The sequence below is a fragment of the Cystoisospora suis genome, assembly GCF_002600585.1.
Source record: "Cystoisospora suis strain Wien I chromosome Unknown contig_1490, whole genome shotgun sequence".
Classification (NCBI taxonomy): domain Eukaryota; phylum Apicomplexa; class Conoidasida; order Eucoccidiorida; family Sarcocystidae; genus Cystoisospora; species Cystoisospora suis.
In genome coordinates, this window is record NW_027154290.1 from 13,665 (window position 1) to 30,842 (window position 17,178).

Here is a 17,178-nt window from a genome sequence, read left to right on the forward strand (position 1 = left end):
TCTCTCTACTTGAGTTTGCCTTTCGAGATAGATGCACAGTCTCCCCACTTCTTACCCCTTCTTTCTATTCACTGGCTCTTTAGAATGATGGACCCTGAAGAGCGCGCTGCTGCCATACTGGCTAAAAACATGCCACTGCCACTAGTCAGTCTGCTTGTCATGGCAGTGGCGCATCAGTAGCACATCACGGCTACGGCCGTAGCCGTGGTCTTAGTTGAGTCTGTAACGAATCCGTCTTGCTTTCAGAGTGTCTCCTTCACCCTTCCCACCCCCTGCTATTCGCCTCTTTTTCTCAGCTGGGCCTATCACACATCGGCCTAGATATCCTCGGTGATAGAGAAACAACACGGGTAACGAATCGGTCTGTGTAGACGAACTGCACTCTGGTGTGGACAGTCCTATGAATCAGGAGGAGCTGCTCCAGCAGAAGAGAGTCTCCAAAGAAAAAGGGGCACCATAAGAGGTGCCTTCTCCATTGGGCCCGACTGTCTTTTCCTAGGTCATTCATTATGGCCTGGCAGTCAACTAAATGCATGAGAGGAGAAGCTCCGTTCCATCCCGACTATCCTGATGGAAAGTGTCATGCAGCCCGCCATTGCACGCACGTCCTTGCCGCGCCATATATATCATGAGGCGTCGCGTCCGGCCCCATATCGGCGCCGTTGCAACACAGATGTTGGAGGCGCCCTACAGTTCAAAGCTCATCCCTGCTGAGGGTGTTACCGACGGCGACCAGTACGGGCCTTCGGCGGCCTTCCCAGGGTGCCCGGGGTGGAGGCGCGCGCTGCAGCGGCGGGTAGGCGCTGGACCAGCCGCTACAGGCAGAGCGTTGCGCGTACGTCACTCGGTCGGTGGGCGAGCTGCCGGCGAGTTAAGAAGCTAAGCTTTTCGTTTTTAATCTTCTTATCTTTTGAGTTGCCTTCTCCGCGCAGTATGTCAGTGTCATACTATAACAAACTTGTGTGAACGCAGTTGAGAAAGAGGAAGTCGATCTTCTGGTAGCCAGCGATAAGTCGTAGCGAAACCCCGCTCTGAAACCGTCCCTAGCGAAGATTTTACGATAAACACTACTCCCGCGCCACGAAGTGGTTGGTGTAGTTAAGTTCATTCCAAGAGCAGCGTCCTAGCAGTGCGCAACTGTCCCAACGAACCGTCGGGCGTGGTGCCGCCGCCGTTGGAAGAGTAGGCAAGACAATCCCTTGGCCTTTTCTCACTTACAGTGTAGAAGTCTAAAACAAGGAGTCGTTCCACCGGGATAGACAAACTATGGGCGAGTCCGACTCTGGACTCGCCAGAGAAAGAAGAAAAAGTTAAGGAAGGGTAAAAGAAAGGAACGGGTCCCGGCCTCTAGGAGCCCATGAACGAGGGCGAGGAGACACGGGCGGCAGAAAGCGAGGAGAGAGATGAGAAAGCGACGGTGGTTCGTGGGCAAAGGCGCCCTGGGCTGTCGCAAGGAAGAGCCGACGACGTGTTTTCAGTATGTTCCGATTCTGTAGTAGGTTAGCCGCAGTCTCCACTTTGCTTTTTCTCTTCCTCTCCAGTTTTATGTAGCAAAGGCGCGGCGAACCAAGAAGACATTTGCGACGTCTTTTCCCTCTCTTCCTTTTATGTCGTTTTATTCACATCCGTTAAGAGAGAGAAATTTTGAGAGGAATCGAGCTGGCTTAGAAAGATTGCGAGACACTATTTCCTGTGGAACATGTATCAAGATCATACCAGTTGGAGCTTCTTTCGGACGAACTTTAATCTCATGTGTCAAAGAGACACTGCGGTTGCTTCCCCCTTCTTCACCATGCAGCTTCCTGGAGTGTACGTACACTCCATTTTGAATGGGCAAAAGCTATTCGGAAGGAAGATGGCTTCTGCTTTTTTGATGACTTCTACCCTCATCGCAGTTGTTGTCTCTGTAGAGACCATCTCTTCGTCTTTCTTCGATTCCCGGGCTTTGTTTGTAGCTGGTACGAGCTCTAAGAAACCGACACCTATCCCCTCCGGCCCCCCCCTCACCTGGTGCATCCTTCCCCTGTAAAGAGACCTCTTCTCTTCAAGTCTTCTTCTCTCACGACTGTCCTTGCTATCTACCCATTTCCAGTGACACACGTGTGAAAAGGCAGTTAGGAGAAAGATCCTCCATGACGCCGATGCAGATACACGGGGTATCACGCAGGAAATAGAAAAGAAGTTACGAGGTCACACGGAGTGTCGCAAGAGAGAGGTAGAGCCACTATTCGGCATCAGGATACTCCCCCTCTCCGAATCCCACTTTCATATCACATCTGAGTGACGGTCTTTTCCCAGGTGATCTCGAGAGAAAAGACTGGAACTCGTGGCAAATGTTGCTCCTCGTCTCAGTGCGGTCTCCACAGGCTTCACTTTAAGAAAGGAGGGGGAGGCACGGAAGAGGGAGGGAGGAAAAATCAATGACTCTTCAGCAAGCAAAGAGTATTTCGTATTTCCTTCTTCACTAGGATTCTTCTACTCTTCTCAGCCTCTCCAGTCCTATTCAATCGTGGTCACCATATCGAGAAGGTCAACGTATATGCGTTTATACGTACAAATAAAGACACCTTCATTATATATAAATATATCGATCTGCTCGTGGATTGTCTGTGGCGTGTATGTGCGTATATCTGTATGTTTGTATATCTATTTGTATGGGCATTGAGGAACTTCTAACCTCACGTACAGCGTGACTCTTTAATCTCGTCAGGGTGTGGTGTGATGTAGAGGTAGCTCACGTGTGTGTTGAGCTATGTCTCCTGGTCCCCTAATAGAACAGCTCAAGGACATTCATATGACTCTACGACGTAGGATCAGGACCGAATCAACCGTGTAGGCAGTCATGTTGCTTATACATTCCAAAAGAAGAAGAAATGGTCTGCTGAGAGACGTTACAAAGAGAGAAAAAAGGAAGGGACTGTGTGTACCTACACGTCATATACATGTAGCTACTGGAAGTATCTTCATAAAGTGAACGGTATTATGATGATACGTTGAATGTGCTGCAACTTCAGGAGCATCCGCAGAAGAGAAACGAAGAGAGGCTTCAGGTCTCCAGGGGCGCGACGGTCTCTTCAATGTCCTCAACGGGCTGGATATTCCACAGGAGTTCAGACAGATCATAAACGACAGCGAGAAGGAAGTCTCTCCAGAAGTTTACTCGAGCCTTCAAGCTGTCCTTTCAGAGGTATTTCTCCAGGATACACATCATACATATATATCTGGAGGGATCCTCGTTTGTCGTGCTTAAGCAAGATTATGTTAAGGTTTCCTTCCAAGCTTTGTATCGGGATTCATGCTCGTGTCTCCCCTTCATATGTGTCGATTGATCTGAACATCTCCAGGTATGCGGAGACGTTTACGTGTGTATCTCTCCCTAGGTAAGGTTATCGACTGTATCTATACATTTATATGTGTAGTATGTATATCTGTATATAATACGTGATACAGAAAGCCTGTAGAGAAGCTTTTTGTGTGAGGCACATGACGTCCTAAAGCCTTCGGGAATCTAAAGCTCACATGGCGTCGAGGGAAGTTCGCCTGCAAGGCTATCTATATGTATAAAAGTATATCTATGTACAAATGAATGGACAGATTGACTGTATATACATATCTTGATATATCTATATACAAATGTATAGACTGGTCGATTGGTTGAGTATAGATATCTTGATGACGTATGTTAGCGAGGGACGGAGTGTCTGGCCTGAACTGCCTGTCCGTGAAGGAGGCAACAAGAATAATTACAAGGCTGCTGGGCTAGACCGCCGTCACTTCTTTAGAGTCATTCAGCTTTAAAAATATCTCCATATATAGATTCCATCCAGTTGCATGCACACCGATAGATAGGTAGATAGATAGATTAAAGATAGATGGAATTAAGAGTATATGTATCCGTTTGTTCACTTTTTCGTGACGTGTTTTTCTTCGATCTCTTTTTTCGTTCCGTTTGATGCTTTTCAGGCTGAGTCACCCGAGATTTTGAAGATGCTGGAACTTGTGAAAGAAGATCCTCCATCTACTTCATCTTCTGCCCCTGGAGATGGTGAGGAGAGCTTAACGTCTTCTCTCCTTCGCGACCGGGGTATGGTCCAGCAGCTTCAGTCTGCAACTCGTGTATCAGAGCTGGTAGATCAGATAGCAGAGAGAAAGTATTCCGACGCAGATGCAGCTCTAATAGAAGAAGAAATAGCAAGGAGTAGTGCAGAGGTCGCAAGTGGAAAGATGAGCTTGCAAGTGTTTGAGAAACGTCTGCTCGAAATACTAAAACTCTTTCCCGAGGAAGCATCTTCTTCATCGCATTCTTCTGAAGAGATCTCTGGCGATAAAATAGACACAGACTCAGGAGTGGCATCTTCTAGGGGTGATACAGCCAGCGAAGAAATGGGAGAGAATGAAGAAAAGGAAGAAGAGAATGAAGAAGGTACGAAGTGAAGGTAGGAAGGACAAGAAGAAGATGGAGAGACGAAGATAAGAGAGAGACAGGGAGAGGAACAGGGGCTGGATGGATAGACCTGGAAGATACGGACAGGTGTCATGTCTCTAACTGAGAGACGCTATGCAGACATATGTTGTGTCTCTTGCAAAGGAGAGAAAGAAAGAAAGAAAAAAGGTATTTCTTGGGCTTGCAGATGAAGAAGAAAGAGAAACGAAAATGATAGATGTCGTGTATATCTTTGAAGAATGGTTTCTCGAGAAGTCATGGTCAAAAATGAGAGAGAGAGGAGTCCCTTTGTTTTTAGATTGTGCATGCTATGTTTGATGTACCATGCTGTATGTACACCGTTAGATACAGATAGAAAGGAATAACATACAAGAGGTGGCGAATGACTGAGACAATAAGAAAGGTTGAAGAATTTCGAAAGAGAACGTCATGAATTATGCGATATCAGAACCCGGCGAAACAACCTCTCGAAGTCTTCCTAGCACCTTCCGGTGTTGCGGGAATAGAGAAGAGAAAGAGAAGATAGACATCTTATCGAACGCGTGTCTCTGCTATGTGTCATTTTCCCCTGTACGTACATCTCCAGAGGAAGGCGTGAGAGAGAGGTAGTACATAGGTATCATTTGTTGTCTCAGTGGACGTCGTGCATGCATCTATACATTCCTATCAGAAGGAGAGGGTTGAGGAGCAACTGCGTAGGCAACGGCGTGAGAAGGCTTTTTCTGTTTTGACGCCGTGCAAGAGAGGTGACAGGAGACTCTCTGAATAGCAAGCACATTCTCACCATTCTGTGTGCAGGCTTATATTGATGTCCTAGTATTCACCTATAGGTCTGTATCTATACATGTACACAGAGGAAGGTAGTGGAGGGACGCACAGATATTCAGTAGTAGTAGTAGGTTCATCTCTTCCTGCTCTACCCTATTATAGCCGGTTGTTCTTCTCCTAGCGGGTTCCTTCCTTTCCGTATGTATGCTTATCTTACATAGACTAGATATCGACCGTTGTTTCCCAGTGAGCTCTTTGGGGTGTTTTTATGACTTTTCACGTACACATACATGTTTGAAGTTTGTTATGTCAGTTCCGCGTTATACATAGAATCCTGTATCTCTCTGACCACATACCTATCTGTACATGTATGGTGATTAACAGCCGGTCTTGCCCTATGTATAATACCAGGCGGAGCTCTTTTATAGATATATCGTGGCCGGGTAAGAGAAGATCCTTCTCGATAGGATTGTATGGCCTCTCTTTTCATGTTCTCTTGGATTGATAAGAAGAATCCTGAAAAAGAAACACAGAAAGAAAGCAGAGACAAAAGAAGGAAAGAAAAGAGAAATCCTTCTAAGGACGCTGGAAGATGTCTGGCTGACTTCATGGCCGAACCCATACGAAGGACGAGTCTTCGAGAATCCATCGTTGATCGGGTGTATAGACACCAGCCATCATCATGAGTTGGCCCCGCACTTGCTACCTTCCACACGCGTTTTTCAACTTCCGTCAGCAATCGGTTGGAGTTCCCCTTCAGTAATTCGAGTTGGGCGAGGGAGAGAGTATCTGCTGTGCGTCTTTAGATACTTTGGGTGGATTCTTCTTCTTCTTCCAAAGAACTTCTTGACTTTTGGGTTTTTCTTCTACTGAGAAACAGATGAGAAGGTCTGAGATTTATTTTGTGAAAAAAGACTGTCTTCGGCATTAATGAGACAAGAGGACTAGCCTGTTCGGGGGCGTAGACAGGAAGAGAGAGAAAGAAGGAACATGTCTCTCGATGTGTCTTTTGTGCGATCTTCGTCTTCTTCAGTCATCTCCACCTCGTCCGCGGGTGATGTAGGGAAGTCATTTTTTATAGACTTCGACACTTGTGCGGTTCCACAAAAGGTGAAAGAGTTCCTCGAGGAGGAGCTTCTTCTCAGTTAAAAAGTCTCATCGCACCTGTCCTTACAAATGTCTCTACAGTTAAAAGTACACGGTCTGCACCACAGCGCGCAAGCTCTGTCAAAAATATACAAAATCAAGAGGGGGTCTGTACATACACGTACATGTAAGGCATGTTATATATAAATAGATATATTTACAGGCAGTAGGTATGGATAGGTAGGCGCGACGGAGAGAAAGGGTCGATGAGATGGATGGACTAGATAGTTGGATGCACACGCGCGGATTCGCACATACCACAGTAGGCATGCATAGATTGAAGGGAGTAGACGCATAACCCTGGCAAAATGAATGGAAAAAGATAGCTTGTCAGGCGGCTGGGTTAAAAGAGTCGACACGTAGTTTCGCCAGAGCGATTTGACGACGAGGTATACAAAACACATAAAAGCAGAAAGAAAGACTGAGAAAGAGACAGTACGTAGATATAGACGGGTAGATCGATACAGCAGGAGAGTATTACTCTACGCTACATAGAAGAAGAGCCCTCGTGTGTTCGATTTTGATGAGAAAAAGGTCACAAAACCAGCAGAGAGAATAACAACACTCACTTCTCGTCTCTAGAGTACATCGCTCAGCTGTACATACACTTGTGCACTAACTGAATTCTCTTTCGTACGAACTTCGTGGCAGCAGTCTTTTTTCGCAAGGACATCCTCCTGCTTGAAAAGACTCCTCATTTCCATCTGTACATCGCTCTAATGATCTTTTTACAGTTTTAACGAGATAGACAGAAGGATTTTAGGCAGACGCTGAAGGTTAACGATATTTATCTAGACTTTCCTGGGACTGTCGCGGGGCATGAGTGTGAGGCGAGGAGAAAGATTATCTTGTGTGATTAGCTTTTTGAAGCAAGATGTTTTAAAGGAAGAGAGGGAGAGTTTGTATACGGTTTTCGAATGGGAGAAGTAACTTGTACCGCTTCAGACGAGGACGCTGTCTCCTTCCCTCATCATCCTGCCCTCTTGCTACCACGTGACTTTATAGACAATTTCGCATCTGACTTTTGCAAGAAAAAAGCGACAACCCTATAGAGATGTGTGTGTTCTCTTGTTCTCGAAGAAGGAGCTTAAGAGAATGTCGTCAGCCGGCAGAGATGTAATATAAAACATTTCTCGTCTTTTGCATGCAAAAGCAAGAAAAAGAGCTAGCTGTCCCACCCTGCAAATCCTGTCTCCCTCATCTGTAGTCTCTCCCTTTTCCTTTCGCTCCCCGCAAGACAATCGAGATGCAAACGGAAGAATCGAAGCAGGGAGAAAGATGAATGTTTGGAGTGTCCCTGGTGACTTTTTCTTGTGGAACTTCCCTCGTCTTTTCCAGAGAAAGACCGTCTCCCTTAATACACGGAAAGAAGAAAGGTCGATATTCGCTCTTCCCAGCAGTAAGCTAGGAGAAAGATGCGCTGACATGTTCCAAGATTCGAGGACCTTCGCCACGGAAACGGGGACAACAGAGAGAGAGAGAGGGAGACGTCAAGCTCCAACAAAGGCGACTTTTCTGTCTCACCACCTTTCTCAGGTAACTTCTTTTTCGCCCATCTTCTACAGGTAGAAGAAAACAGGTCGAAATTTTCTCTTTCTCAATCATCTGCCGTTCTTCATCGATGTGAAAGAAGAGAACAGCCTATCTCGGCTCTTCTCTCTTTTCTCACTCCTTTTCTCCCTCCTTATCTCGCACACCCCACAAAAGCATGTCTCCTTCATCTCCCAACATAGAATTGCTCTTCTCCCAGGGCCTTTTCTAACTATTAACAGAGTGTATCGAGCTTCGTCTCTTCTCCTTTGAAAGAAGGAGCCATCCGCTCTATCTTTCTCTCATCCAGTGCTGTCTATTCCTTGTGGGTCCGTCTCTCTTGATCTTCTTCTACAAGATTTTCATTCTTGTCCACCGAACGACCGACAGAGGTATGAATTAAAGGGAAAGAGAGGGTGACTTCTAGAATGAAGAGTTGGCGCTGAATCATCTTACTCTGTGTCTCTCCTTTGACCTCATATGTCTCTCTTGTAGTGTACATACACTCAATCTGTTGGAGATGTGGGTACGAAGACTGGGGAGGTGATCGGTTTCCTCAACTTTTTCCCTTCACTCCAGGCTCAACGGGGCGGCCTAGTGAGAGATGGAAACGACACAGACAAAGAAGAGATAAGAGATCTTTCCAAGCATCTCCATATCACACGGACAGTCTTTTCTTCGCACTCATGGAGACGAAGCTCTCTATTTAGACACGGAAAAAACCTCCTAGCGTTGGCGTGTCTCTCCGCGATTTCTTACCATGGCGGCAATGAGAGCTGCCTGGGGAGGTGTCGTGGGAGGTAGGGGGAGAACAAGCATGATGAAGGGAGAAGAAAGGACAAGGTCACTATCCCTTGTGCGGAGCCCGGAAGAGAACAAAGAGATAATGAAGAAGATGATGGTAGGAGAAGGATATGTCAGAAGAAGGAAAAGAAAGAGAAGGATAAAGACGGAGGAGAGAGCTTACCCCTGCTTAGCTTGTAGTTATAGGGATAGTAGACAGAGAAATGGTCATGCGAGAGAGACATTGTGCGTGTTAGGAAGAAGAGAAAGGCAAAGAGATCTCAAGCAAAGAGAGGAAGAAGAGAATAGGCAGGATTGGCGGCAGAGAGATGAATATAGAGAAGACTTTGTTGGGGGAGAAAGAGAAGAACGAGGAAAGCTTTTCTTCCTTTCTTCATCGACTTCTTGTCTGTTGTCTTCTCTGTCTTGTAAAAGTTTGTTTCCCATTCCTTTCTCTTCTTTTCCTCGTTCCTCTGGCCTTCCCTCTTCGTTAATTGCGAATGGCATTTGCACCTTCTTCTCCTCTACATTTCTCCCGACTGTCTTCGCGTCGTCGTTATACGGTTCGTCATTGAGAGAGTCTCCTTTTCTCTCTCCTTCTCACTCTAGTATGGCTTCTCTCTCCCCGTTTTCTTCTTTTTCTTCTTCTACATCCTCCAAATTCTTGCATGCATCTGCTTATCTCTCCTCATCCTGCCCTTCACAACTCAGCCAGTGTCCATTCTATCTCCATAGTCTCTCCTCTCACTCTTCTTTTCCTTCTCCGAGGAAGAACATCTCTCACTCTACACAGTCACGTCTTTTCTGTTCTTCCTCTTCTTCCCCCTCCTCACCCTTGTTGTCTTCTCCTCCTCCTCTCTCTTCTTCTTCACCCCCATCTTCTTTTCCTCTCTCTTCGTCTCCTTGTGCGTCAGTCTCAGATACGGCTTTGCCGGACACCTTCAGCAAAGAGCGAGGTGTCTCTCTTTGCCAGTCCATCGATCTGACAGACGACAATAGCCAGCATGAAGGCGAAGAAGCTCGAGGACACCTCCACCAAGGAGATGGAAGGCTATCTTCATCGTATGCCTTACAAGATCATGACAGTTCGGAACAGTTGTCATGTGTCAATGCTTCAGGTTGCCCAAGTGAAAGCAGAGAGATCTCTGTCGATACTTCATCGAAAGAGAGTCGAGAGCTCAGGTGCCCTCCTACAAGCACTCCTCCTATCACAGCGCCAGTCGTCGACTCGGGGGATGGCGCAGTTGTTGAGACTGCGATACAGGAAGAGACCCAGAAGAAAAGAAAGAAGAAGAAGAAGAAGAAAAAGGCGAAGAAGGAGTCACCTGTAGGGACGCAGCGGGAGGGAAGGGGGGGAGAAGAAGAGGAAGAAGGAGAAAGAACACAGATGGATCAAAGGAGAGAGAGTGAGGTGAATACGGTTAGTAGCTATTCATCTGGAATGATTTCTTCGAGGAAACCACACTCTAGCCTCTCTGCGAGAGAAGAAGAAGAAGGAAGAGAAGGAGAAGAAGGAACACAAGCCTCGGAAGAGTGGATCAGAGCGCCGTCACCTGTATTGAAGAGACTTGCGAAAGCACCTTGGGCAGCACGGCTTCTGCGAGAGATGAAGGAGATCGAGAAGAAAGGGATGGTAAGGCGAAGAAAGAAGAAGGAAGACGAGGCCGAACGAAGAGAGAAACAAGAAAGCAAGAGGGGAGAACAAGATGGAGAGCTTGATCAGAGCCAAGACAAAACAGGAAGAGGAATGCTCTCATTAGGCGGAAATGCAGCCACAGAAGATCTCAGTGATGACTGGGAGATGAGATTTTGGTGGTATCAAAATGCACCCCGTCTTTTCATCTCCACAGTTAGGCAGCATGCAACCTCTGAGCCGTCTGTACAGCTGAGAATGCTTGAACTCCTCCTTGTACGTACACCTCTTCTTTCGGTTGTTAGAAGTGAACAGGCTGGGAGGACAGGATGGGGAAGAGAAGGAGAAGGAGGAGAAGAAAGTGCATGCAGAGATGAACAAGAAGTTCGTGAGGATACTTCATCAGTAGAGCAAGATTCTTGCGATAGAACAGAAGCAAAGACAATTGAAAAAGGAGCTATCCAACAGAAGACCGAGCCTCGTGTTGAAGAGAGAAGAGAGGAGAGCTTCGATACCAATCGTGATCGCTCTTCTGCTGTTTCTTCTTTGCCTCTTGATCTTCTGCCTTCTTGTTTCTTTTCTGCCTCTCCTCCTTCTCTTGCGTCGGATGCATCTTGCTCTGGTAAGGCGCCGAACAGCAGGAAGAGAGACTGTGAAAACGTGGAAATAAGAGAAGAAGATGTTGAAGCCTTCGGTCCAGGATTCGTGCTTTTCTCTCAAGATCCGAGATTCCCTGTCGAGCATCGTCTATGGTGTGTAGATCAGTTTGTCTTCTTTCTCGGCCATAGTTGTCGGAGTGCTTCTCTCCAGCAGGTCGAAGATAAGTATCATGAAAAGGAGAAAGAAGAAGAAAGGAAACTTAATAGAAGAACAAAAGGGGGGAAGGGATCGTCTTCATCTTCTCTGGAGGGGTCCCACCATTGTGACACCCTGGAGAGGGAGACAGGACCTTGTCATTCTTCTTCTTCTTCACTCTCATCTTCTCGATCGCGCACAGACCCACAGGAAGGAGGAGATGAAATTCGCGCTGGACATCGCATCTCACCAAGTGGCTTCCTCATGGTTTCCGATATCCGTGTCTGGCGTGTCTTAGCAGCTAGCGTCAAATGGCTAGCAGGGCATGGCTATTTTGAATTTGCTGCTCGCATTACGTATACTCTCTTAACCTTCATCTATGACATTCGAGCCTTCCCTGCTCCCTATCCTTCTTCTTCTTTTATGTCTGTTCCGCCTGCTACGAGGTTCTCTCATTGCTTGTCGTCAGAACGACAACAAGAGACAGCAAGCGAAGGTCTTGATAACGGCGAGAATTTCTCACGCTCTCTTTCGAGGCCCTCTATAGCCAATGGGCGAGGAGAGACGAGTCAGCTACGACCTGGCAAAGAAGAAGAAGAGGGATACAAACAAGAATTCTCTCAGACTGCATATCTTGCAGGAGAGAGGGATAGCGGATCTCGTGGTGACGCGGTATCACTGTTAGAAGGGAAAGAAAGTAAGATGAGTAGAAGAAAAAGAGAAGAAGATTTGATAAGAAAAAGAAATGATCGATGGAAGGTTCCTAAACACCTATGGTTACAGACCCTAGGTATGAGGCATCATTCTCGACATGTATGGGGGGCGTCACCACTCTCAGCATCTTCAGCAGTCAGTTCAAAGACGCCTCTCTCTTCTAGTTCTTCTGTTGGCCCTTCTTCTTCTTCCTCTTCATCTCATGAGGCCTCTGGCGCATTCATTAGTTCCGAGCACCCCAAGGATAGCCATTCTCTTTCTCACTCTCTCTCTCGTCACTCTCAGATGTTGGTACCTTCGTTAGAACCGCATGAGACCGATGCTGTGGATCTCGTTGACGATCTCTTTCTTACTTTGAAGAATGAAGCTACGCAAGCTACGGCTCTCCTTGCTCGCGCCATTCTCTTCCTTCCTTCCTCTAGCACTTCACCGTCTTCTCTTTCTTCTTCTTCTCCGTCGATCACCTCCTCTTCAAGCCTGACTCGAGTAGAGACGGGGAGTCGCGGCGGAGTCATGGAGGTGACTCTGCAAAGGAAGCGAGGAAAAAGAGGAAAGGAAGCTAATGAATCGCAAGAAGAAGAGGAAGGAGAGAAGAACGTCAGGGCTCAAATGACGGCGCGTTTAGCATCAAAGTTCGCTCCGAGTGATGACAGAGGAAGAGGCGTAGGGGCCCCTCCCCACTCTGGAGAGGATCGAGATATTCATCGATCCTCTCGAGATCTTATGAAGAGATATGTGGTTGTTAAAAAGATCGGCTTGAGAAGTCCGCTCTCTTCTCCAACAGAAGATCTCGTTCACCATAGAAGTCAGGATATACATTTGGACAGCGGGCTAATAGATAGGAGTATCATACATCACGTGCAACACCCATATCACGATACAGATGTCTGTCTAAACGAATGGAATGCTTTAGAACTTTGTGAAGAAGTGAGGGAAGGGACAGATTTTAGCTCTGGTCTTCAGAACGCTTCGCTTATCGGGTGTCATCATCTCCCTCATCAGCTGAGAGAGCAACAGACAACAGGGAGAGGAAATTTGATCCGACGAGAAGGAGCCTATTCTCCAGCCTTTGGGTTTACGTGTCTTGCATGGTATTTACGTCTAGAGAGTATTTTCTATCGTGTCCAAGATATGTCTCTCACAAGTCTTGCATGTCGTCTTCTTACACACTTCATCAAGCATGGTGAACCCCAAAGGCTTTTTCCTTATTCTCCCCCTCCTTCTTCTTCTCCTTCTAAAAGCCTTCCGACATCGTTGTCCACCTCCCGTCTAGCTCAATCATCCCCCTCTATGTCCGTATCGTCGTCTTCCTCTTCTCCTGCTAGCATGGCCCCTTCGTCTTCTTTTCATTCTCATTCTTCACAAGAGTCAACTTCTATTTCCTCGCCATCATCATGTCGTTCTCCCTTACTATCCGTGCGGAGTCCTTTAGCTCTGCTTTCCCCCTCTAGCAGGCCTGCTGCCTCTCCCTCGGGAAATAGTCTCAATTCGACATCTACAGATGCCTCTTTCTTCACGTCATCATCGTCGTCGTCTTTGTTGATATCCCCAGTGGGAGCGACAGCATTAGCGAATATCGTTGGATCTCTTAAAGCTGTTCGACTGTATGAACATGACCTTCTTTCCCAGATTTGTAAGGTGCTGCAATCACATCTTTCTTTGCTACCAGCTCATATCATATGTGAACTCATGTATAATGTTGGTTGTCTCGGCTTCACCGATCCTTCATTTGCTGATGCTGTCTCAAGTTATCTCGTCCACTCAAATGTTCTTAAAGACGTAAAGACAGACTGGATCATGCAAGTCTTGATTGGGTTCACTCGCCTTGACCTTCGTGATGAAAATCTCATAGCTGCATGTATAGAAGGTCTTCTATCTTCCCCCTCTATCACTCCTACTCGAAACGACACATCAGCATCGTCTCTTCGACGAGTCTCTCAACCTACATCTCTCTCTTCTTCCTCTCCTTCTCCTTCGTCTGACAAGGGTGATGAGGACGTGTTACACGGAGATCTAAAGGCAACGTCGGTGTCGAGATATTCCGCTGAAGTTGCAGGGAGCTCAGCTGGACCAGAGGAACACCAGAGAGACGATGGAAGCCAAGCTCAGGCTCTTCCTTCTCAGTATTGTAGGGTTGAGAAAGGAGGACAGAGAGAAGGACCCATCGGGAACGAACAAAATGAAGAGGACGCCCCGAGAAGGAAGACGATGATGAAGAAAGGATCTAGTCATTATAAAGGCCATGTATCTCCTGTATCATCTTCTCTACAAGGGGCTGCAAGTATTTTGGCACGAACACAGAGGCCAGCAAGCTTATTCTATTTGTTACATGGTATTAGCTTCAATAATGTAAGATCTCTACGTCTCTTATCATCCCTTTTACCTGCATTACATAAATATGCCTCGACCGTTCCTGTAAATGTCGTTGTCCTGGGCTTCCATGATATCATAAGAATGAGTATATGGCCAGGGCCGTTACGAGGTGCTATTGTGCCGAACCTTATGAGAAACCTACATCGGTTGAGTCTAGCGACATTGGCTAGCTCATCGATGCTCTGTTGGAGTTTCTGGGGACACTTCGATGTTCCTCTTTTACTATGTCTGGTCAAGCAATTCCGATTGAGACTCTTAGAGGAATCATCATTATCGTTATCACCTTCTTCTTCTTCACTACTTGGAGAAGGAAGAAACGATTCTGGAGGTGAAGACGATGAAGACAGAAGCTCATCTATACAACATCCTTCTACAGTCCGAGACCAAGACATGAAGGAAACGATGGCATGCAGCTCTCTTTCAATCAGAGAGCCATTGGAAGAAGCTATTTCACAAAGAAAGACGTCAACAGAGAAGAAAAGCCTCTCAGTAGAGAAACTCAAGAATAGCGGAGGAGGAACGGCAAAGACGATTACGTTGGTCAAAGCATCGACACAGCTATGGTCTTCTCTCTACGGAATTGAAGTTCTATCTCTCACACCAAGAGACTTCATCTCTAGCATGGCCATTGACAAGGACTCTCGTACTTATCTCCAAGAAGGAAAGGATCATTTACGTCGAGAGAAAGCTTTTAAGAATACTTGCCAGGAGAGCTCGTGGGGGAGAGACGGTGATAATCTCACAATCCATTCGTCTTCTCTTTCTCGAGGTGGTTCTATAACTTCGGCTTCTCCTGCGGGTTTGTTGGATACTCAAGCCGTAGAGAAAAGATCTCCATCGCCGTTGTCGTATGAATGCAGTCAAGACCATTCTTTGCTTCCTCTGTCTTTGCCGTCCTCCTTCTCCTCCTCAGCGCGGCCCTCTTATTGTCGGGATGATACCAAACCTCCTCTATCTTCCTCTCCGTCCCCTGATCTAGCCACGTCAGTTTCAGCTACCTTGAGAACTTCTACTGGCGCTATTACTACTGCTACTACTATGAAAGCAAACATGCGTTCTTCTGTATCATCTACTCATCCAACTACCAGACTGTATGTCTCTGCCTTTTTATCGTCAAGATCGTCAGCGGTTCCTTCTCTTCCCTCATCCTCTCCACCAGGGATTCTTTTCTCTCCCTGGCGTACAGGATCTCTACAGGGTCTGAAGTTAGCAAAACTGCTGGAGATTCCTGAAAGCCAGTGGACACCTAAAAGCTCGTCATTTCATGAAGAAGTCCTAGCTGCCTTGTCTACGTGCGTGAGAGGAAAGCTGATTAATGAGCAAGCCGTTGGTCCTTATGGGATAGATATTGTTGTGCCTCCTAAGGCAATGGCTTGCTGGCGTGACAGGAAACATGAGGGAGAGAAGGTGATAGACGATGACGGTGGTGAAGAAAAGAAGAAGGCGAAAAAGACGAGAAGCGAACAACAGAAGAAAAGTCGAGAGAAGGATGAAAAGAAGACCAAAGAACCGAAAAAAAGAGTGAAAGTTAGTCATGCCTAAAAAGGACGAGGATGAGAAGGACGACGAGGACAATCGTACACGAGAAGGTCATCAAGAAGAGATAGTCGCTACGATATAGACATCAATAGAGACTTCTTTTCTATTCGGATGATCAGATAGCAAAATAGTAGAAACAAGCCGAGCGGCGGGCAGGTGAATAAGAAGATGAAAACACAGCTCTCTTCAGAGAAGTGTAGGCGAAGATCGTCTCCCGTCTCCCTGCGGTGATAAAGGAGAAGAATTCTTCTCTGTTCTGCTATAGATAGATAGATAGTCAACAGCGCTGCTATGTGAAGAACGGGATCGAGCAGCTTGTTTTGTGAGAGAGAGAGAGAGTGTATGCTCTCAGACGGGTGTAGGCTCGTCATCTGATTTTCGGAGTGATTCTAGTCAGCATAGGATAGTCTACCATTACCAGGTCCTGCCAGTATTCCTGGTCTCTTCTCTGCAGATGAACGATGTATTTTCCAGTGTACTCACACCGGCGATCTTGGGCAGATTTGCTGCGTGAGTGGCTCGCTATGTTTAGGGCGAGAGACTGATGCAGGTAAAAGTGGATTTCTGGCGAAGCGGAGATTGAAACAAAACTACGAAGGTTTCTCGAGATCTTTTTTTCTTAATGCTGACAATCTAGCTAAGAGCAAGGAATGCGGTCGATACTTCTTTGTCGCTGTCCTGTCCACCATATTCCCCTTCTCGAAACGGGTCCGGCGAGAGAACGAGGAAAGCGAGTTCATCGGCTTTCATTCTGCAAAGAAACAGGGGATCCTGTTGAAACAAAAAAGATCTTCCCCGGGGATGAGAAACAGCAGAACTTCAATTGAGAGAAGAAGGGAGAAGTTTCTAACATGTGACATGACGGGCGGAGTTGATGACTTCGCTAGCGAGTCGTTTTTCTTAAAGCAAGTTTTCTCCTGTCTCTGTCCCCTGGCTATTTGGCCAGGCTTCACAGAAGGATAGGGTCTGTTGAATGTCGTACGAGAGCAAACAGCAAATGATCACTCCTCGCTTGTATAGGAGGAAAAAGTGTTTTCTCCTACACCCAAGAGGTAGTCTGAATGTATGCGGAAGTAGAGTCACTTCTACACCTGAGTTGTCCGTGCTGCCGGGAGCTTTAGTCATAATACAGGACGGCAACTGCCCACATGTCATCTTTCTGGAGGATTCCACAGGAAGAGAGAGGAGTTGATTGTCTTGAATCTCCCTCTGGGTGTTTTTTTCTGTCTACTCTAGGCATCCCTGTACCTGTTTCCCCCTGATCAGAGTCGCTCATATCTGCGCTTATTTGACGAGACGTTTCTCCGGTATAAAAAGCAAACCTTGAGTTCTCCTGTCAGCCCGAGCTCAGTCAGGAAAGGTGGAAGTGCCCTCAAGTTTTCATCGTCCTCTGGTTCTTTGTCTACTTTCACGAGCGACCCTGTATGTAGACTTTCGTGTGGTATGAAGGAAG

The 17,178-nt window shown here is 46.7% G+C and overlaps 3 protein-coding genes across 3 annotated transcripts; all 3 read left to right on the forward strand.

Annotated features, from left to right (window-relative positions):
- Positions 1 to 1,012: 1,012 nt before the first annotated feature.
- On the forward strand, positions 1,013 to 6,239 carry CSUI_003372 (uncharacterized protein). The gene is made up of 3 exons (XM_068063570.1): positions 1,013 to 1,958; positions 3,015 to 3,187; positions 3,964 to 6,239. Exons 1-3 carry the CDS (start codon positions 1,700 to 1,702, stop codon positions 4,432 to 4,434), a joined length of 903 nt encoding a protein of 300 aa, XP_067924453.1. The 5' UTR covers positions 1,013 to 1,699; the 3' UTR covers positions 4,435 to 6,239.
- Positions 6,240 to 7,627: 1,388 nt separating this feature from the next.
- CSUI_003373 (uncharacterized protein) lies at positions 7,628 to 9,913 on the forward strand (the record flags this gene model as incomplete). Its single annotated transcript, XM_068063571.1, has 1 exon — positions 7,628 to 9,913. A coding segment is annotated over exon 1 (1,263 nt), but the record flags the coding sequence as incomplete, so codon positions are not given.
- Positions 9,914 to 10,036: 123 nt separating this feature from the next.
- Positions 10,037 to 17,149, forward strand: CSUI_003374 (uncharacterized protein). Its single transcript, XM_068063572.1, has one exon. It carries the CDS (start codon positions 10,059 to 10,061, stop codon positions 15,726 to 15,728), a length of 5,670 nt encoding a protein of 1,889 aa, XP_067924455.1. The 5' UTR covers positions 10,037 to 10,058; the 3' UTR covers positions 15,729 to 17,149.
- Positions 17,150 to 17,178: the final 29 nt, after the last annotated feature.

Coding starts and splice junctions, on each gene's coding strand:
- CSUI_003374 (XM_068063572.1), top strand. CDS start 10,059: ATGGATCAAAGGAGAGAGAGTGAGGTGAATACGGTTAGTAGCTATTCA.
- CSUI_003372 (XM_068063570.1), top strand. CDS start 1,700: ATGTATCAAGATCATACCAGTTGGAGCTTCTTTCGGACGAACTTTAAT. Junction 1,959..3,014: donor CCGGGCTTTGTTTGTAGCTG/GTACGAGCTCTA, acceptor CTGCAACTTCAG/GAGCATCCGCAGAAGAGAAA. Junction 3,188..3,963: donor TTCAAGCTGTCCTTTCAGAG/GTATTTCTCCAG, acceptor GATGCTTTTCAG/GCTGAGTCACCCGAGATTTT.